The 23,272-nt window shown below is 39.3% G+C and overlaps 1 protein-coding gene across 9 annotated transcripts in view; it reads right to left on the minus strand.

The window, feature by feature from the left end:
* GPC5 (glypican 5) overlaps window positions 1-21,037 on the minus strand; it is a 1,150,604-nt gene extending 1,129,567 nt beyond the window's left edge. For 3 of the 9 annotated variants that reach the window (XM_032496787.1, XM_032496788.1, XM_032496785.1), the window contains exon 1: window positions 20,540-21,035. In XM_032496787.1, coding sequence (XP_032352678.1) covers window positions 20,540-20,705 — 166 coding nt within the window. In that variant the 5' untranslated portion in view covers window positions 20,706-21,035. Of the gene's footprint in view, window positions 1-20,539 lie in introns of all 9 variants that reach the window. The other 6 variants (XM_032496790.1, XM_032496791.1, XM_032496794.1 and 3 more) reach the window with 4 other exon arrangements.
* Between the last annotated feature and the right edge of the window lie 2,235 nt (window positions 21,038-23,272).

A 23,272-nucleotide genomic window follows, 5' to 3' on the forward strand; every position in this document is an offset into this window, starting at 1 on the left:
CTGAAGATAGAAGATAACTTGAAATAGATGTCTTGCAATGCAGTCTGGCAGGTGAGAAAGAGACAGGAATCAAGGATGACCCTTGGATTTTGGCCTGAGAAACAAGATACATAAATGGTACCATTAACAGAAAAGGAGAACTTACAAGGACGAGCAGGTTTGCAAGGAAAACATGGAATTCAAATTTGGAAATGGAAAGTCTATTTTGATATCCAGTTGAAGATGGGGTAAGAATATTTGAATATGCACGTCTGGAGCCTAGGAAAGAGATTCCCATATTGAAGATAAAAGTTTGGGAGTTTGAAACAGAAAACGGTATTAAATACTGAAGGTTTCAATAGGATCACCTCAGGAAAGAGCTCAGTTTATAAAAGGTAGAGGGTTTCTCAACCTTAGCACTGTTGACACTAGGGGCCAGGTACTTCTCCCTCTGCACGAGAGCTGTTCACAGTGGGGTGTTTAACAGCATTCTTGAATTCGACCTACTAGATGCCAGTAGCACCCTCCCCACAACGTCTCTGGACATTGCTAAATGTCCCCCTTGGGCACCACTGCCTCTGGGTAAGAACCACCGGTCCAGACAAAGGCATGGCAATGTAGAGCAGAGGGGGAGCCTCCCATAAAAGCCTGAGAAGGGGCAAAGGAAAAGGGAAGTTGGGAGGGGTAAGAGGAAAAGGGCCTGGTGTCTTGAAAGGGTTTTGAAGAAGAGGGAGATCAGCTGTGCTGGGGAAAGTAACCACATTCAAGATGTCTGTGCTTTTCAAAGATCTGTAATGGTATCTGGGCTACCATTTTGGCTATTTTCCTGGCTCTACACAGTAATTACATAAGCAAGCGCATTGAATTTGAGATCCAGTTACTTACAAGGAATAAACAACAAGGTCCTACTGCACAGCACAGGGAACTATATTCAATATCTTGTAATAGCCTATAATGAAAAAGAATATGAAAAGAATATATGTATGTGTGTAACTGAATCACTATGCTGTATACTAGAAATTAACACAACACTGTAAACTGACTATACTTCAACTTAAAGAAGTGATAAGGAATAATTATAAGGTCATTTCAACTCACTGAAAGCTGTTGTGCTAAAACCTGTTTAACAGTTTTAAAAAGCTCATTCCTTTCTAACTTCTGCAACCCTGATCAGAAGGGCTGCCTAACAGTTCCTGACATCAACCTGCATGCTGGTGCTTTCCAGAACATGTGCTTTGTGTACTGAATTGATTCCATTTAATTTGTTTCTCTCCCAAGACTGTAAGCTCCAGTAGGATAAGGGCCACCTCTGCCTTGTTTCCAAATATACTGTATGTAACCCTCAGTGCCTGGAACAAAAGATCTCAGTAAAGTACCATCTCCTTCCCTTTCTCCTTACTTGCACATAAATATTTTGCAAGAAACCTAAGAAAGCACTTTCATGGCTTAAAATTAATGAGATAGTTTTAAATATAGATCCAGAATGAGCATATTGCTGAGGACGTTAAAAACTGGTTCAATAAACCTTTTCAAATAGTATTTATGATGATAGTATTTACATTTTTACAAATACTCCTCAATAATATATCACTGTAATTTAAAGATTCATCTTTTTTTCTTTCATGGAATGCAGGGATTGTCATATAAAAGGATATACTGACATTATTCATTAAAATAAAAAGCAAATTTTTTTTCAGAAGAAGACTAAGTGTTTCAGCTATTTTGGGTTTCTATGGTTCTGAATTCAATAAAAAAAAAAAAAGTAACATTTGGTAATCTACAAATGTAAACAAATAGGGTCAACATAATACTCACCGGTAGAACAGTCATGCTGTCCCTCATTTATATAAATGGCCTCATTGATCCTTCAACAGATAATGTACTGGTTGATTAACATTCACACAAAATCACATATTTAAACCTTTGCTTTTATAACCATAACAAGCAATTCTAATATGAAAGTAGATATTCTATGTCCTGAAGCAGAGAGAAAGTCTGCTAAACAGAATGCTTTCTCAAACTTAAAGTCATGAACTTGGAGTCGAAACTCTGTGACATGTTAACCAACCCAGGAGAGAAAAAGCCTAATTGTATATTAATACATACATTTCTTAAGAAACAGCAGCAGTAGAGCCTGCTCCTTGAGGGATGAAAAAAAAATCAACTGCAATCTCATCCCCTCAATTTCAATGAGCCCCAAATTGTTCTAGAGCCAACAATCCACAGTTTGTCTCAATGAAGCCAGGCCCCAGGCCCGTGCAGCACGACTCCTCCAAGCCCGGTTGAAAGTGAGACTCTGGGACTATCTGGCACATGAAACTGAGCATCACTTCTCCATTTTCAAGGATATATTTGCATCCACTGATGTACACAGGTAAAGACCTTGTCGGTGGTGGGACAAGGGGTAGGGAAGGAGAGGAAGCTCCCAAATCCATAAATGGTGCTCAGGCCAAAATGAATTATCAGGCCACAGTTCCTGCGGGATCAGCCCACCTCAAGCAACAGCCCCTCCCCCCTGAGAACTGCTCTCTCAGCACCTCCACAGGGGAGGCCCCTGCCAGCCACAGGAGCATCGTGTGACCACACATCTGATTCGAGTCTGCTGAGCTGAAAGCCAGTAGTGACTGAAAACAGAATCAATTGGACTGTTTCATCTGAGAATTTAGCATTGGAACATAGTAAAAGTCTAGTCTGTTTCCCATCAGAGCTGCTTTATATATAACTCAGGAGTGAAGTGCCCATCCTATTTCACCATGGAGACAAAAAGCAGAACAAGGAGAGTAGAGAAATGAAGGGAAAACCCTTGGAATTCTTTACAGTTCCTACTGTAGTCCTTTTCTGAAGCCCAATTATTTCCTATATTTGGGGGTTTCATGAAATATACCTAAAGGCTTATAATAAATTATGTTTGTATTAGATAGACCAAATTAGTTTGTGTTTCTTGCAACCAAAGTACCCAAGCTAATACTCCAGAGAAGGGAGCAGCAGGAAAGAATGAATTGATCAGTGTTACAGTGAAGGATCTCAGGAACTGTGAAGTACATGAAACTGGAAAAAGCCCAGCCAAACAAGCCAGGCTTAGAAATTGTGGGCAGGTAGGTAGAGAAGGGTGACACACTCAAAACTGTCCCAACCCAATCACCAGGGCCTTCTTGTGTGCCTAGAAATAAGTAATGTATTCAAAGTAACTCTATTACTCAGCACTTCGCCAGCTTTCAGGGGGGATGCCCCCCCAAAGTGCCACCATGTTTGTTTAATTAAAGGGAACTGTGTCACTCAGATACTTGTGAATAAAAATAAACAAAAGTCCAACTCAAACTGGCCAAAAACAATTAAGGGATTTAACTGGTTCAGAAAACCAAAAGTATAAAATAAATTTCATTTTAGGCAACTTCTGACATAGTCCCTTCCACAGTCTCACAGAGAACCTGCGTCCCCCTCTGTGTCCCATAGATTTTTCTTCCTCCTCAGTTCCCCTGGTGAGCACCCCCAGAAACTACAGCCTCAGGTAGAAGAATGGTTGCTGTGATTCAGTCCACACCACTCAGGAGAGGAGAAAATCTACTTCAGACAGTCCTTATAGAAGAAAGACAGAACTTTATTTTCTCAGAAGTTCCAGCAAACTTCTCTGCACATTTTATTGGCTCTGGTCGGCTTAGGGCCCGTACCTGAACAATCATTGTGGCCAAAACATGAAGTGTGTCAATTGGTTTAAGACAATGGAGGCTCCATCCCACTCCAGACTCTAGTATTAACTGAATCCTAGTCAAGGGTTCAACTAAGTACCCAAAATCCATTCTGCACTATTTTTAGTATCTTTGCTTGTCCTGACTCACTCTCATACCTGAATCCCAGTAACTGTATTACATGCTTACTGTTTATTCCATTTCCAACAATGGGGTCAATTTCTTTTTCTAACTCATACCAGATTGCCAACCTCCATACTGGGCCCAGTATTTCCCAAACACTTGGGATGTCAGTCACAACCATGATATCCAGCAGGATATCTCCATCTTATACTCTGATAATTACATAACTGATAGTGACATTTTCCTACGACCCATGTCACACAAATTCATAAATAAGTACTAGAGTTGTCTACCATAAGCAGCATAGACAGGCTTGGTACACTCCGCTAAAAGCATTCCATAGGTAACGATCATCAGGAGACTCTATCGGCATCTTTAAAATTTTGACCTGATCATTTCTTCTATTCTAACAACATACTTAATTTCAATCTAACACCTTATTGCTAGACATCATTATATTTCTCACCATAAGGAAAGAATTTCCTCTGTACTGTCTCTTCCTAGCCAGGAAGACCACTATCCAAATATTCCACAGGTCTCCCCTCTATCAGTTAAAGACATTTCATCTACTGGCTTAAACTGTTTAAATCATCACACAATCTGCTCTAAAAGGACCCATGGAAAACTTCTTGCTCATTACTGCTCTTCCTCTCTAATAACTGCTCTGAATCATAAACCTAATTGCATTATTCTTTGTAGCGGCTAATAGGAAGTTCAGAGCCAAAATTTTCAGCCCAGCTCACAAGAGTTGGCGCCTTAATCTGCTTAAAATGTATGCTATTTCAAGTCTTAATCTTATACCTGATTTCATATGATTTTCCCACTCTTATTTTTCATATCATTTCTATAGATTCAAATTGCTTTTCCCACTATTATTTTCAGATTATATAAACCTCTGGGCATTGATTTAAACTAATATTTGAAGAGCTAGGATACAAACACATACACAAAATAGAAATCTGTGGCTAACTGAGAACAGACATTGAATGGCTTGACTCCTTCTGGCTCAAATTATTAGCTCCTCTAGAAGTTTTATAACTCACTCACAAATAAGTAGTCCAAAGGAGCCTCCAGCTTAAGAACATATTAACTATACAGTGAGAAGCTATGTCATTTGAATAGTCACACACAACATGCAATATAATTAAGGTTACTCAAACAGCCATAAAGTCAAGGTCAATAGGTTCCTCTTGTCTTTTGGGACTGATTTCAGCTGGATGTACAATTTTTAAAGTATATGGGAAGTACCTTAATAGATTCCTGTTGCAAGATAAGTAGAAGAAAGAAATCAAAATCATATTGATTCTACCTCTGACATAATTTTTAAATTTACTTTTTTCCATCTGTTACTACCACCACTCTAATTTTACACCTAGAAAAATAAGTTTTAAATGGTACCCTACAGACAAGAAAAGTCTTTTTAAAATGCAAATCTGATCATGGCACTTATGCTAAAAGATTTCCTGTGGGTTTCTATTGCTCTTGGGATAAAGTCCAAAATCCTTAATACAGTCAAAAAGGCCTTAGGCAACTGATCACTGCCTCTCTCAGTCAGCTCTCCTGCACTGATTCCATCACTTTCTTAACCGGTAGATGTGCTCACAAAGAGTGTACTGTGCAAAACACACATATACACAAGAATGACCAATTATACTCTAGCTTTTTCCCTCTTCTTCTCTGCAGAATTTAGCATCTTGAAAGGGTGGTCTGAATTGATTGTTTCCACTTCATTTTACGTCAGTCCTGCCATCTCAGTTCTGACCTATAGCTCCTTAGTAAATGCACACAGGAACTGGCGGATTCCAGGTTGCCAAATCCAAGAGACAGCTATCCATTTCTAATCATTCTTGATCTCTCCGTGGAATCGGACAATATTTACTCCCCAGTTCTCAACACCGTTCCCTTTCTCTGATTTCTAGAACACCGCTGGATTACCTGCTTTCTCTTAGTCCTTGACCCTTTGTGTTTCAGGTTCTGCCTCTCAGTTCTGTCCCTGAGTGATCTTCTATTCCTAGGAATGCACCCACATGCCTAATGATTGCTACACCTTTATCTACATCCCTCTGTTAAGTGATATTTGGACCCACGCTTCCAACTATCTATGGTACATTCTCACCATGACATACCAGAGTCACTTCCATACTGACAGCCCAGTGTTGTACCTTCTTCCCCAAAGACTGTCTTCCACTCTCTGAAAGCTACTTCAAAAACTGGGAATCTTACTAGACACATCCTTCCCCATCAAGCCCCTACAACTCTACCTTCTTAATCTCTCCATCTGCTCCACCTACTTTTTCAAGAAGAGCTTCTCTAATTGGTATTGAGTAAAAAATGTCCTAAGAGAATGATAAAAATGAGTGAGGAAAAGAAAAACTCTTTCCATATGCAGATAACTTTGTTTTCTTAATAATCAAATAAGTAACTTCTCTCAAGTGTAGTACTTCCCAGAGCTCTAATACTCTGATATGTATTGTTTAGGATGTAACATTGCTCCCAAGCTAGTGAGTCCTTCCTGCTAAGAACACTAATTAAACAGCTAATAGAAATAATATGCAGCAGAACATAGTTCGGGTTTGCTGGGTATTCTTTTTGAGGTCAACCTAACCAGAGCTGTTAAGAATGGCATCTTAAAGACTGATAAATGTGTAAGCTTCTAAGTTGTGGGTGGGAGTGGGCAGCCCTACAGTGTAAATGGGCTCTTAGCCCCCCTTCTCAGGGAAGCATTCAGGAGAGGCTGAGTCTTCCTTCTTCCTGTGCTAAATTGCAGAGTAATTTCCTGCTCTTTATTTTGATTAATAAATCAAATGAATTCATCAAATATTGATTAAACACCTGTTCTGTACCAGACACTGTGATAGTTATTAAGGATATTGAGAAGGATAGAATGCAGTGGTGTCCCTCCAGGGCTCAATCTAGGGGGAGATACATTTGTAAAAAATGTAATTAATGTGACAAAGTGCTATGAAAGAAGTATGTACTGAGTTCTATGGGACCACAGGGGAGAAACTGATTTCCTCTTCTTGGAGAGACAAGAGAGGGGGTCAGGGGAGATTTTGAGCTTTATCTTGAGTAATTTTTTAACTAGATGCTTTACTTACCCTTTCCCAAAAAAACAAGGTAGAAAATATTCTTGTTTAATACATGAGAAAGTGACTGAATTATGGTTAAATTTGTCCAAGTTCACCAAGCTGAAAAGTAGCAAAACAAATGTGAACTCTGATTGGTCAGACAAAATTGGGGGCAGAGAAGGAGGGGGGATGTATTCCACAGAGAAATGACAAAAAGCAAGATATATGAAAACGTGTGGTTCATTGGGGAAACCAAAAGCATTGATTGAGGCTTGGCTGAAATGGAACACCAGGTCTACGTATGGTGTGCATTGGGGGAAGTTGCTGGGGAGTGTGAAGGGTCTGGAAGTTTTTCCTACTTGCAAGTTAACAAGTTAGCATGTTACTTGTGAAAAAAAAATTAATAAACAGAAACCTCAATTAAATACAGTCAGGAAGCCAGAAAAGGGAGCTCGCATGTTCTGACCCCTCTTGTCTTTCCAAGAAGAGGAAATCTGGACTAGAAGTTAACTGCAAAAGCCACACACAGATGAAGATTTCCCCAAAGTAACCAAAGGTCCTCACAGATTTGCGGAGGAATTTAATATAGTCATTCAAGCTTCTGAACTGGTTTCTCTGACTTACAGCAGCTAGTCCATATTTTCCGCTATATGAGGAAGGCTGCTCTGCAGCAGGGGGGGGAAAGCCTATAGCCACAAAGAGTAAGAAATCTGTAAACATTCTAGTCCAAATTTCCATTTCTTTATTAGCTCACATGAATCTTTGTCCTTCTTTTGTCTTCATTACCCCATGAGATGCCTCAACATACTTTCAATGCATTCCTTTTTTAGTTTAAGACAGCTTTAGTTGGGCTTTTGTCACAAATCTGAGAATACGAATTAATTTAGAAGGCAATGATCTCAGGTATATCACTTAGAAACAGCACCTTCGAAACAATATGGAAAATGGCTTCCAATGAAGACAAAACTGGACCAATAATCCAACAGACTGTCACAATTATTCAAGAGAGAAATGATGTTTCCACTTGCCTTTAGACATGGCCATACTTAGGTACCCTGATTTAGAGATAACTTTAGAAATAATTCCTGGCTCTGAAGTTACTTTAGAGAACCTCAATACTTCCAGAAGTAATTTGTGAGGAACAAATTTAGTTACGGTAGCTCAGGATCAAAAACTGACCTTTTAAATGGGGAGAAAAGAAGCATACGAGGCTGAGGAAGAAGGAGCCAGATCATGAAGTGTCTGACAAGCTACATCAAAGAAGTCGAGATTATTAGGATAAAGAGCGATGGGGCTGCTTGTTTTCATTGCTGCCGTTGGAGCCTTGAAGTCGTTATTACACAGAGATGCTCAGATCGTGGAATTGCAATGGTTTCACCTGAATGTTCTCATAAGTATGAATCACATACATTCATAAATTTCACTAATCACAGGGTAAGTTAAAAATTTGAATCATTGAAATAAATAATCTTTTTTAAGAATTCAAAGGACATAGAAATTTGTAAAGTATATTTTTATTTCTTAACTTCCTTTCCTGCTCCTAACTCCACTTTTCAATGTTATTTACTATTAATGGCATTTTGTGTATGTTGTTTTAGGGTGTGTTTGTAAATAAATTGATATGGAAGTAGGTCCCTTCTTTTTTTTAAGTCGGGCCATAATTTGCTTTTTCCTTTCAATAGGGCCGTATGTCACCTGTTCTTTGCTTATATAGCTTTACCTGTCTTGGTTTAATTTCCACATGATTATCCATAATTTATTACTTAATAGACATTAATATGCATCTACATTGTATTTTCTGTGCAATAAACCTGCTTGTGTGTGTGTGTATATATATATATATTAGTTTAAATTTGTCCAATTACTTTATTAGAACACTTTCCTATAAGTTGGAATTGGTAGGCAAAGGATACACAAAATTTAAATTTTGAGTGATATATGCAAAATTCCCCCAAATGTAGAGACAGTCATCAGTCTTCTCTCTCAGCATTTGTAGATGAGAGTACTCTATTTGCTACAACCACAGGAGCATTAGATATCAGTATTTTTAATCTCTAACAACGTTCTATTCCTAAGAAATTGTTTTTCCTCTGTTAATGTTGAACTCGATCATCTTCATATATCCTTATTAGTCATTCAGTCATTTGAATTTCCTCTTTATGTTCTTTCTTCATTTCCCTTGAAATATTAGTGTCTTTGCTACCAATTTATAAGAGCTCATTTATGATTAAGGATGCTAACTTTTGGTTGCTATGCACTACAGATGAAATGCCATAGGGGTTTTTTTCCCCATTTATTTCACTGTGGTGTTTATTTTATTTTTTGATTATACAGAAGTTATGTATTCAAATATAATCACTTTTTTGTTTTTGTTTTTGTTTTTGGTTTTGTTTTAGAGAAAGGCAATGGGAAATCATTAACACAAGAAATAAAGATAAGGTTTAGTTTTATTGAGGATCAACTGGGAAATGAAATGGCAAGGACCAAGAGGAGATACAGGCCAACTGAGTAATCCAGCCATGAGAAGGCACTAGGTTAAAGCATGGTGGTGGCAATGGTGGTGGTTAGAGAAATTACAGGGACATTTGTGAAATATATTCTATGAGATTTGGTGATTGATCGGATTATTGGAATGGTGGGAATTAAATTACTGTGTTATTCTGGGGTATTATCTATTTAGTCCTATTTCCAACTGAAATCTAAAGGGTTAGCCAGGACCAGCGTTCTTCACAGAAAGTGTGAGGGAAAAAGGAGGGAAAGAAACAATTAATTAACAAAAGCACCATCACCAGGCAACTGAGTATGAACAGAGAGATCATCACTGATTAGACGTTCTAAAAGCATTTATAAATCCACTCTAGAACAGATTTTCATTTCTATATATTTTAATTACAAATCATATGATCTCTGAAAGCTGTGGGTCTAAATACCTCAAGCATGTAAAGTTTTGTCATACAGGAAGGCTCTTGAAAGGAAATAGATTGTACCTCAAATAGAATTATTTCATACAACTTTTATAAATGGCAGAATACAGGAAATCTGTAAGGGATTCCGCAACACTCCCTAGCTAATAAGTGTGGCTGTTACTACCTTCTAGGGAACGAGAGGAAAGAGCAGTTATACGAATCCAGAGACAGTTGTGAGGTCACGTGACAGGAGCTATGTGCTTAGGTAAAGGGACTTAGCCAGCCTGCTGGGACCCCATAAGATGAGACCTGGAAAACACCACACTCCCCTTGCTCAGTTTTCTTCTCCACTCATTGCTTTCCATGAACTGCCATAGGCAGGAATGCCTTCCATGTAGTCCAGGAACAGAGCAGGGCGAAGGGTCCATCTAAAGGGGCACAGACTTGCCAGCACACTCCTCCTTTGTGCTTTTCATATGGAGAAAAAGTTCTCACCCCAATTCAAGAGACATACGAAGACCCAGCTGCACCAGGACATGCAAGAACGTGATAAAACGCAGTAGAGAATTAACTCCTGCCTGATGAAGTCAATCACGGGCTGCAGAACCTGTCCCTGCTCACATTTACTCAGCACACTTCCAGGCAAAGTACCTTCTCTTGAATAAGTTAAAATGACATTATTTTACAAAAGATCAGTCTTTAGTTCTTAAACTACTTAATATGAATAAACAAATCTGATTTTACCACATAATTAAACCATAAATAATAAATTACTTAATTTATTAACTAAAATAAAGAATGAAAAGATGGACTAGGTTTCTATGAGTACAGGCGCCATACTCTGAGAATCAGCAATAGAAGAAAAATATCTGAAAGTTTAGAATTTTATTAGCGTGAAAGAAAAGGATTTCTACTATGACGTTTTTGGCTGCTCCCTGATATAGAGAATGTTTTAAATGTATCTAAGAAGTACATTTGTAATAAAATTAATTATGTTAACTATGGATTTTATTGTTGTTTACAAAGCTTTTACACCATATTATGTGGTCCTCGAAACCACTGAAAGGGAAAAGGAACAACCTATAGACCATTCCTGTGAGGAAAGAAAAATATTTTCTTAGAGGTTGAGTTGTTTGCTAGAGATCATGCAGCTAATAATAAGTGATGGAGTCAAGACTAAGCTATTTCAGAACTGAATTCATTGGTATTCACTGACATATATGAGCATGATATGGGCCAAATTATAAGTTAAAACGCCTTGTTTTCCCATTTATTTATCCCATGACAATTCTTCAATGTTTTGTCACACCCACCATTTTTCCTTGTTTTCTATGTAAGATATTTCCAAAGATAAATTAAATATCAAATATTTAACAACTTCAAGTTTATCTGTGACCCTACAACCTAGAAAAGTAAAATTTAGTTTTGTTTTGCAACTAAAGTTCTTAACTATTCAAACCTAGATCCACATATCTTCACCTGAAATAAACAGGACTCTGAAAAATTCATGGACTTCTCAGCTTTTGACTCTTTCCGTGTTACTCCTATTTCCTTTACCTTTTAAGTTGATCAAAAAATCTTTTTTTAAAATGACTTTTCCCCCCAGAGTAAAACTGTATTCCAAGCCTGGTGGAGAAGAGACTGTTAATCTCTTCATTTTATTGACCTACTTCAGTTTCAGCTCATTAAACACAGACATTTTCAATGATCAAAAGAAAACGAACCAAATGTAACTTGGTATTACCTTACTAAATAAAAGAGTTGTTTGAAAAGCAAATAAATCTGAACAGGTAATTTAATATTGACAGTCTCCCATTTAAAGAGTATATGTGCAATGAACAAGGGCATCCAGAAAAAAATTTTCTACGTTTATTTGATCAATGAAGTCGCATTCTTGATGTGGTTTTTATCCAACCTTCATCTCAGTTCTTAGCCTCTCCCAAAATGAGCACTGAAGGAATTACAAACTAAAGTCCCTTAAAACTATGACAAGGAAAAACAAAAGACTATGAGCTCTAAAAAGATAGCTGCCAAATATTATTTCACCTAGAATTATAAAAACTAAAATAAGTCTAGTTATCACAGCAGAGTAGAGAAAAACCAGTAATTCAAAACCATTATCCTAAAAAGAGTAATAAACAATTTAAATTATTAAACAAGAAATGTTTACTAGCTTTTAAATATGACTGTATTTGTAATATATTTAAGACAATAGCTGAACCATATCAACATAAGCATGTTTCATTAGAACTGACTTAAATAATCCTTTTACTTAGGTAAAATTTCCTAATTCCAATTCAAAGATATACTAAATAAATAACCAACCACACTTCACACAGAAAAAAAAAATTTTTTCTAAGATATCATTGAAAAGAAGTCTTAAAGACTAGGTGAGTATTTCTAAAATTGGAATTGTTGGAAATACTTTAGAGACAAATTAAACCTACTACCATATTTTATGTTTAGTGATTTAATAGTAATTGCTTGTTTGCTTCTTCTGAAAGACTATGGTCTCTCCACTTCGTCACATGGAATCTGGACCCCAAGTCACTGTCCTTTAATAAAAATCTTCCTGACTGAGGAATAATTCTATAGATAAGTGATGTCTGCTTTCTCCCAACATGGAATTAACAAGGGGGAGACATGGAAAAATTGAATCATTTTCTAGTTCCTTACTATTAATTTTCTCATAGAAAGAAGCAATTCTGCTAGACATATATTCAAATAAAACACAAACCAACCAATCGACAGCCCACTGTAAGATATACTTGGTCACTTTTATTTTTCTCCATTCTCCCAATAATAGATCAAATAATGTTCTAAGGCAGATCAGTCACACTGTCTGCATGATGATAACAACTGTGCAAATGAATCTCTTCAATGTTAAACAATCTTCCTTCCTTACAGGACATTTGAGGAAACTTTCTTCTGGACATTTATTTGGCAATTTATTTACTTCATTTCAACAATGTTGGCTAATATAGATAAAAATTTCTTTAAATTTAAACTTAAAAGCATTGGGTCACTTCATAGAATTTGGGGCAGGGTTACATAAGAAGATACTAAGTTAACTCCACATAAACAATTTGTTCAACAACACAACTGAGCCTAGATCAGAATATATTTTTTAAAAAATTTCACCTTCTGCATTTGTCATTCTATTAATATCAGGCATAAAAAATAATTTAAAACAGTAAATTGAGCCTATTAGGTAACTCTGAATATAAGATTAAATCTAAAAATCAAAATTGATTTATTAAGTTTGGCCTAACCACAGAACAAAAAGATTAATCAATCACAGTTCCTACTCTCCAGTAGCCTATAGTCTAGCAAAAGGAAAACAATATATTTAATATCAGTGTTGCTACTTTGAGTCCCAATCTTTATATTGGAAGTAACTAAGTACTAATCTGCATGTGGTGAGTGTGAGGATTTCAGGTCTGGTCAAGGAAAAGACGGGCCCTTGAGAAGGCAGTAGTACACGGTGAGCTTTATTTGGGTGCCACTTGGAAAGGCAGTGTGAGAGGAGATGTCCCTCACAGAGGGAGTCCTTCCCGAGACAGTGGTGCAGGACCACCAGCCAGAAGAGGAAGCGGGCAAGGGAAACCAGGGAGGGAGGGGGACTGCAGAGGGGGGCTCCCATGTCTACGTGATATTGTTTAGCAGCAAGATGGGAAATCTCTGAGTCAAAGAGCTTCAAAGGGCAACAGCAACATGGGGGGTCTTCCATAGCCCCAGAGTTTGTTTTATCCATGGCTAGCAGATGAGTTCAGTTTTCTGGGGTCGGCAAAGCAGGCAAGCTCTAAATACATATATTTATGCTTACTTGAACTATATTTAAAGCAATTGGATATGAAAAAGTTTGAGTCTGGCACTGGCAGGCTTTGGGCTAGTGGTCCCAACCAGCCATGGAGAAGTTAAAAAACACAGGGGCCAATTTTCAACCCATTTATACAACACCATAAAACAAAAAATATCAATGCATATAAGTAGAATCTTGGATGTTCAATACCTGTGGACTGAGTTCTGGAGTTTAACTTAAGAATCTGAGAAGTTCAAAAGATGTAATAAGATGCTCATGGAAGATTTACTAAAGTATTCAACAAACAGTTCAACTTTTCTCTGTGTCAGGCACTGTTCTAGGCACCAGATATTCTACAGTGAACAAGGTACACAACAGGATTGGCTACATAATTTGCAGGGCCCAACGCAAAAAGGAAACGCAGGACCTTTTATTCAAACTTCAAGATGGCAACAGAACATTAAACCAATCAGGGGGTCCTTCTGAGTGTGTGGGACCCTCCGTGCCTACACAGGTCTCGTGCCCGTGAAACCAGCCTCGGCAGATGTGTTCTCTATTCTCATCATGCACACAATCTAATAGTGAAAGAGCAACAGTAAAAAGAAAACACGTATATATGGCACCAGGATAACTGTCATGAAAGCAACAAAGGGGGACGTAGGGCATTGAACCTTGCTAAAGGCCTTTCTGCAGAACTGACATTCAAGCTGAGATGTGGGGCCTGCACACCAGCCAGCTATGTAACGTGCATGTGAATGTGGGAAGGACCCACAGGTTGAACATTTATGCCAGTGGTTCTCAACCAGGACCATTTTGCCTCCCATGGGTCACTTGGCAATGTCTAAAGACATCTTTGTCACAACTGCAGAGGGAAAGGTGCTGCTACTGACATCTGGGGATAAAGGTCAAGGAAGCTTCTAAACACCTTACAATGCACAGGACAGGACCCCCTTCTTCTGCCAACAATGAAGAATTGTCCAGCCCTGCAGGTCGATGGTGCTGACACTGAAAAACCCTGATACAGAATGAATGTAGACAGTATATAAAACTGTGGGTAGGGTAAGAATCAGGCACATTTTGCCTTAATGTTCTTAGCAATGTGACTTTACAGCAGTGAATATTGGAAACCTATATTTCCAACAACAGAGAATTCAATTAATGGTACAGTGATTCAGTAGAATCCTATACAGTCACTAAAAATACATGTTTAGAAGTATGTTTGATGACATAGGAAATACTGATACATTCATGATTAGAAAAGGCATGTTACAAAGAAAGATAAAGTAATTCTATGTTCTTTCAAAAAATATTTCTGTGCTGAGCAGAGAATTGATGATGATGTTGAAAGAAAATTCAGGTGGTTATTCCTGGATGGCAAAATTATTTTTGCTTTCCTTTTACTTTTCAGTGCTTTAAATTTTCAAGAGAAGATATATTCTTTCATAAAAACTTGTAAGTACAAAATCTCATTTTCTTTCTGTAAAAGCGTATTATACATTCAACTTACATGACAGCTGTATGTGAACCTGATGTGGCTAATCAAAAGTAGTGCTATTTCTGTGATTCACAAAAGAATGACTAATCATTTTAGGATGATTTTAACAGTACCGTTGGTGAAATTTGAAAGTTCTAAAGCCAAAAAGTAGAAGAATTGAGGGCACACTTGGTATTGTCTTTTCTTCTAGTTAAAGGTCAGGTGAAAGGTAGAAATGGAAAACGGCTACTCTAATAAAATCGATTGCTCTCGTTACTTGACCAAGTAGGTGGGGTACCACATTCACAATCTATTTCAACAAAGCATGTGAATGAAGTCTCCTATGACTCCATTTTAACAAGATGGATTTGTGGTTTCTTGAACAGTTATAACAAGAGGCCACTGATTTATAAATCATGTCTGTATAGGAGCAGCCTCTGGTTGTTGGAATATTACTCTCAGTCTTACACCAGTTAATGATAAAAGAACTGTCATAGACCAAGAAGGTGTTCTTACTAGACAAGACAAAAATCCATATTCTATAAAGTCTTAACAAGCTGGAAATGTGACTGGACAGAGTATAGAAAAATTATAAAATGCTGTTCTTAAATGCCCAAAATTGCACCCATCCTTAAAGCCAATTATACAAATACAGGATGTTGGACACTTGGCAAAAAAGGAACTTAAATTTGGGGATGGAGAGAGGATGGGGATACACACAACATTTACATTTGTTAGTAAACAGATTATGAGGGAACTGGATGTGATCAGGACAATCCAGGCCCTGATGGGCGGTCGTACTCTTTGGCACTAAAGGAAAAATCATACTTGCTCCCCCATCATTAAGCGTCACTAAAAGCCTGGATAAAAATGAAACATATCATTTTCTTAGACATCAAAACACACACTGGATTTTCCCGAGGAGAAAGTGACAAGCTGCCCTGACACAGGAACTAGGCCTTGATGTTTACAACTCAACAAAGACGACATGCTCAGAATAAGAAAACAAAGACGAGACAAAGCCGTCTAAGACCTGTGATGCAGCAGGACAGCCACGAGGACACCCTCCAACCACAGAAATGATCAACATCCCCTCCTCCAACCAACAAGAGTGATCACTGCTTCTTCATTAAGGACAATGACCCATCTTACTCGTCCCAACACCTAGTAAGTTGTGAAGACACCCAATTCCTGAATTGCCCTGCTTCATTAAACCCTTGTAATCACCCAGCACAAGCCCAAATCCTATAAAAAGCCTTGTCACCTGCATCTCACCAAGACACCCACAGTCCTGAGCACAGTGATCTCCCCTGCTGCTGCAAAACCTCCTTTGCTTGACTAACAGCTTGTTTCTGGTGGCGCCTGGCCGATGGGCTTCAACACAGGGCAATCCTGGTATTAATAATCTGCCCTGACATCAGCCTGTGGGTCTCTTTATGGCTCTGGATCAACATAACCAGGCTGCTGCCCCAGCAGCAAAAAGGGTTCGTGCATGAGAAACAAGAGTCCCAGTTTGAGATTACGGTCAACGAGTGACTGTGGCCACCAGCCACAGGGTGTGAATCCCCAAGCCACCCCATACACGCCCTTCACCTCGCTGAACACAGCTAGCAGACTGGTGGTGGAGACAGTGGAGGCGGCGGCTGCAGGTGCCACAGCTCGCATGGGTGCGTGCAGCCTGGTTTCTCTCTCAGGGTTTTCCTTAGTCGACAAAAAGAAACAGCATATTCACCATAACCTAATAAATACCATTTTGGATAGGTTTCTTTTTTAGAGTTTCCATTAGTTCATGGAAAGAAACAAAATGTTCACCATAACCTAATAAATATCATTTCAGGTAGACACATATTCCCCAATTTTAGAAACAATCATTTATGACTTTAAAAAAAACAGTTATTATAAAAACATATCCTGATTTATAGAGACCTAAAACTAAAATTTCACCCTTAAAGGTCAATTCCAGTTAAAATCAAGATACTAAATAAAAAACTGTACTAACAGCAACACATTTTTGAGCACTTACTATGTGCCTGGATTTGTGCTATTTTACAAACAGTTATTATTTCATTTCATCTATGCAACCAGCCTTTTAAAAAGTAATATTCCCATTTTACAGATGAGAAAACAGAGGTTCAAAGAGGATAGCTGATTGTCCTCAGTCACAGAACTACAGGTGCCAGGACCAAGTTTTGGACTCAAATGTCTATAACGTCACCAGGAAGTTCATTTTTCCTGGGTGCAAGTGTGCAAAAACATTGTCCTTGAAGCAAATATAAAATTAGATGATAATGAAAGGAGTTAAAGAAAAAAACTATAGAACACTACTTAGAGTCTCCTCTAGTATTAGAATTTAATTTTGCCACGTTAAGTTTATCTTTATTATCCCATTTACAGCCAAAGCTACCAAGAAAAAGTTAGCTTTCACAAGCTGCTCTCTGTGTCAAGGAACATCCACATTTTAAAAACTCGTTGGTATATAAATTATCTGAAGGTAGCCTTGGATTTTTACAAGCTTCTCCGTTCTGAATTATCTTCTTTAATAAAGGGAAATAATGCATGTGTGAACAATGCACGTGTGAAGAGAATTTCAATGGGAAAGCTTTATCCCTCCTCCCCAATAAATAAAATAAAAGTAAAAGGACCTTTAAAAGACACTTTCACTAACAGTTCTTTTCTGAATAAAATAAACAAGAGCAAAGGGCACCTTGACTACTACTTAGGAAATAAAATCAGAACACAGGGAAATCTGTAATTCTAATCACATTTACACCTTCTCTCCTTTTTTACATTTCTCATCCAAACATCCTTAGGAGCTCAATAGGCTTAAAAGAATTGGAGCAGGGTAGAGAACAAAGGTGAGGGGAATCTGAGAAACAGCTTAAATGGCTGTTCTCACCATTTTAATAATTTCAAATTGGGTAACAGTTTTCGGAAGATGTAGAAGTCACAAATATAGGACAAATCTGTAAAAAGTTATTCTACCAGCTTGTATTATAAAAATGGCAATTTGGACATCTTAGGAATTAACCATTAGTGGACAAAAACAAAGGCAAGAAAGCACTAAAAAAGTTAACTTTCAAGGAAAATAAATATCAAATTTAAATGTATTGGCTGTAATTAGTGGAAGCCTATGTCCTAAATACACACACTTGTTATAAAGAATATTTGTAGTCTTATGTGAGAATGACTACTTAGATATTGACTGTGTTCTCTCCTAAGATTGAGGGTAATTTTATAAAATAAGATTCAACCACTATACTCAATCAAGCTCAATGATGTAGATCATATATAAATACAAAAATTAAGAAATGCTTTTATGAACCATGTGATATGTGTGGTTTACTCAACTGGAGAATGAGAGATTTTCTTTTTAGTGCAAAGAAGAAAGACATCAATGTTAAAAAGAAACAGCTTGAATATTTCATTTAATTATTCAAATAAAAAATGACCAACAGTACAGAGACAAGAAAAATTCAGAATTATATCAAATTCAGATGTGAGAGCCCATTATTGGGTGATTCTGATTCAAAATAATACTTTGATGTGACTTTCTCTTAATGCAAATATCAAAGGAATTCAGCACTTCTTTTCATCAGCACCACTGAGAGTGCAGCCCTGCCTGGCCCCCTTCAGTAGGGGCTGTTATTATGCCTCCACCACCTGAAGCCACAGAGAAAGGTATTAGCAACAGGGAAATGATCCAAAATGTCTTAGGAAAGAATCTGCCTGCCAGCCTGGCTCTTTTTGTGTGTCATGTGTATCAAACACAAATAAGTATAGCCATTCGTTTCTCAGTAGGGAAGAGCTTCAGTTTCAGTAAAATGTTTTGCCAGTGATTGATACTCTGCAAAGTTCCTCTTCAAAAGAAATGAAACACACACAAGGTTCCAGAAACATAATACCGTCTAGTCATTGTGTTGCATTTAGCAGGTACCAAAAATGCTGAGATATGAGAGGGGAGGTGAAATCAAGGCCTTACTTTCAACATTTACCAAACATACCAACCAAAATCATGGTATCTGGGGACCAAAATCTAATCATTCAGATGAGGATTTCACAGCTCAATGCCTTCACCATGTCCCCCTCCCCAACACACATACTCACTTTAGCTGCATCAGCTACTGATAAGTGAGGTTTATTTTTTAATGAAAAGAATGCACTGAAATAAGAAAACAGATTTACAACGCGGTGGTATAATTTGAGGACAGATCTGCCCTAAGCTGAGAATATCCAACTATGTTGTTTCCAGCAGTATAGAAAAAGTGCCTAGTACCAAACAGGTATTCCAATAATTACTCGCCTTTTTCTTTAAAAGACTAATCACATAAATTAAAATAGGTGCAGTGTTCCCAAATGCCCAGATTTTCCTTGTGGGGTTACTCCAGAATTGAGCTGACAACCAGCAAAGAAATCAAGCAAAACAGCTACAGCTCCATAGAGCTAAGACTTGCACGTCTCCTCACCCTTTATAAAAACTCAAGCAGAAGATGGTTTCAGACCCAAGCAACCTCCACAAGTTCTTTGTTTAACCAATAAGCTGACAGCATTTGTTAGTGTGTTGGCCTCATTATCAGGTGCACTGCTCCAGTAAGATCTTAGCTCCAGACACCTGCTTTTGCGTGCGACAGTTAAGCCCTATTCTTCCAGACCAAATGAATGTAAAGTGGAAATTCCGCCCGCAGAAAGAAATTTGCCCAGTGAGGGCGAGGAGCACCGGGTAAAGGTGGAGGCACAAGCGCTTACAAGAAGCAAAATCTACACCGGCCACACTCCCTGAATTCTTTCCCCTTCAATCTCTGGTAGATCTCATCCACGTTAAGTGGTTCCCCCAATACATTCCGTTTGATTGTCTATTGCCGTCACATATTCAAGGGGTGGAGACTAGAGACATACTGGGCAGTTCGGTTTCCTGAAAAGGAGGGCTTGGTACCAGGGCACTGAGGGGCGACTAAGGGTCACGCCAGCGTGAGTGTACGGGGTCCGAGTTCTAATGACAGAGGAGAAGGGCTGCTCTTGTAAATGCCCCATTCTCCAGCAAAGGAGGATAACGCAGGTTTGTGATTCTGTTATCAAACTTGGAGCGACCAACCCAACTCTCTCCGTCCACCGTACGAGAAAGCAGCAAACCGAGGCCCTCCGGCGGGGCACTGGGGAAGTTCCCACTCGGAACAGAAACGCGGTGGAGGCCGCGCTGTGCCCAGCTGTCAGCTTTACTGGCCTCTACCAACGCATCCGCCGAGACTAAGGGAGCCGGGTGGGAGGCAAACGCCCAGACCTCGGCTCAGCCGCAGGCATAGTCAGAGTCCCCGGAGCTGCGCTGCGCTCCGGATGTCCACACCGCACTTCTCCATTGGCCTCCCCGGGGTTCACCTGCGCGGCCAGGGGGGCTAAAAAGTCATCCGAAAGGCCATCCTCAGATCCTGGGGAACGCAGGGCTGGCGCTCTGGAGGTCCCAGCCCGCGCCCAGGCGCACAGCCCAGAGCCGACCATCCGCGCCTTACCTGCCCGCGGCGAATCCGGCAGCCCCCTGACGGGTCCCACCAGGCGCCACTGGAAAAGTTTCCGAACTTCTTCGCAGCTCTGCATTCCCTCGCTTCGGGTAAAACCAACGAGAGCCAGGAGGAGGAGACAGCGACAGCCCACACGCCAGGTCTGTGCGTCCATCATCGGTGTCCTGGTCACTCCTTCCCCAGCCGTGGACCTCACTCTCCCCGCGCGCCCTGCGCTGCAGGCGCTGGAGAAGGCTCGGCGGTCGAGGTTCCAAGAGGTGCGATCTGGCAGCGGGCGGGAGTCCGCTTGCTCTGGGACTCCAGCTGCACCTGCGTGCACCTGGCTTTCTCTGGAGGTGCCACGAGGCTGAAACACCAGAGTTCTCGGGCAGAGCGCCGCCGGGTCTCCCTCTCCCGCGGGGGCCAGACGGTGCTGCACGAGCGAGGGAAACGACTGGAGCTACGCGGAGCCCGTGAGCACCGACTCTGGCCACCGCCGCCGTTGCCGCGGGCTTGGCTCGAAGCTGCCAACCTGGGACGCGCCCGCTGGTCGCGTTCCACAGACAGGCCCCGCCTCCGCCCCCGCCCCGCCCCCGATCAGGCCACGCCCACGCCACGACCCCCGCGCGCTGCCTGGGGCCGCACCCGCGGAGCTGCTGTCAACGCCGGCCCCCTCTGCAGAGACATCAGAGCCGTGCTGCCTGGAGCAAGGAAACAAATGTATAAAACGAAACCTGACCTCGCTCTCCCAGTCCATTCCGGGGAACAGCAGTCTGCTGAAAAGAACAGCGAATGTACATAGAGGCTCACAGAAGACAAGAGACGAGAAACAACAACTGCGACTAAGATGAAATACTTCCCTATAAATCAAGGTCCTCAATGCATAGGAATTTTATTTGAATCGCGTGAAATGGGATCTGGGCACAACACAAAAGGCAAAAAAAAACTACACTTAAAGATCTCAACTGAGAGGCTTGATAGCACTTGGGTTTTCAAAGCGTGTACATGAGAAGTTACTTTTTAAATATTGCTTTATGTTACTGCTTTGGAACATGTTTCAGCAAGGTTACGATTTTCTGAAAGAATTTAGAAGCCATATGAATTACATTCAAACTTTACAACGTTCTTATTATGACAGTAAAGTCCAGTTTATTCTCTTATTACCCTTCAGCATCCATCGCATTTTGCTTCAGTACTTTATATCTATAAGGGCCCTTCTGAGTTTTTCCACTTCCGGCATTTCTTTGAAACATTTCTCAAAGAAGTACTAAGGTAAGAGTGCTCAGGGAGTTTCTCACAAGGGAGATAGAAAAATGAAGACTTTAAAAGATTTTTAAATGACAATCGAATTTTGTCAATTTACAATTTACAAAAGGAATGTGTTAGAAACCATAAGCCAAGAGGCCAGATGTATTGCTGAAATGTGACTCAGCACTAAGCTTGTGAATGACAAGAGTGTCTCGTCATCTACAGGCACCTGAAGACAGTCCTCCAGTAAAACAAAACTACTTAAAGCGTCAGACAGGGGTAGGGGGGACTATAAATGCTTTATCCACTTAAAGATAATTTATTCTCAAATTTGAACCCTTGCCAAGAGATAGAGATGAATAATTTTAAGTCTTAGTTAAGTGTCATAAGACTTTTAATGACCATTTGATATCAAAGGCAGCGATCCCAGAAGTAGACTTCTTGCTCTACAACCATGTCAGGGCAATGGCTGAGATACATATTTCTTCATTGAAATAGTGCTTACTTGGCTTTTGACATAAATTCCATAAATACTAGATTTTTTTTTTAGAAACTCTCTTAATAAATGAGAATTGAACAAAATAGCTAATTTTAAATTCAAGGACTTCAAGCTTAGCTTTATATATGTAACCTAGTTGGGGAGAAAAAACTTCCCCATGAATCGTCTTCCCTAACCACTAAGTGTGGAAAGACAGCTTGGAAGTCAGCTATAGCTATGAGAAGAAGAATGAACATGCAGATATGTGTGGTGTTCAGATACCAGACAGTACTCTAAGTGCTTTTTAAGGCTCCTAATTCATTCACTTAATCTCTATAACAACGCTATAATGTAGTTACATCTATTATCACTGATTTATAGATGAGGAAACAAGCACAGAGAGGTGAGGTAACTTGCCCAAGGCCAACACAGCTGTTAAGTGGTGGAACCAGAAATCAAAGCCAGATACTGGAATGTAGAATGTGTGCTTTTAACCACTGGCTCTCCTTGGCCACTCCACGCCATACCAGAGAACCTATGGGGTTACATTCAGTAACGCCAAAGACTGTTCATCAATCTAGCAGGCTTTTATACTCGTAAATATATATAATTTGTATCTATAGAATTATATTCTACTAGAATTCCTTTTATGTTAATATAAGGCTAATAAACCCTTAGGTTTTCCAAAACTTTTTTCTCTTACCAAGATCTCTCTTTGATTGATTTGATTATCATTAGCATCAGCATTAAAGGAATCTCAGATTATTTGGTCCAATTCATTCACTTGGAATCTCTAAAACAATTTGTCTTACAAGGGTAAAAATCACAAACACAACCGAGAAGTATTGATGATTCAGTAAAAACTAATCAACTAAGAAATACTGATTAAACACATATTATATTTTAAAAAAACAGGATGGAAGGCATAATAAGGATTACAGAGACACATAAGTTAGTATTTTAGTATTTTTGCAATGTATTTTGAAACAGGTGAGAAGTTACATACAGAAATGGAGTAG

Source organism: Camelus ferus, chromosome 14 (assembly GCF_009834535.1).
Source record: "Camelus ferus isolate YT-003-E chromosome 14, BCGSAC_Cfer_1.0, whole genome shotgun sequence".
Lineage (NCBI taxonomy): Eukaryota > Metazoa > Chordata > Mammalia > Artiodactyla > Camelidae > Camelus > Camelus ferus.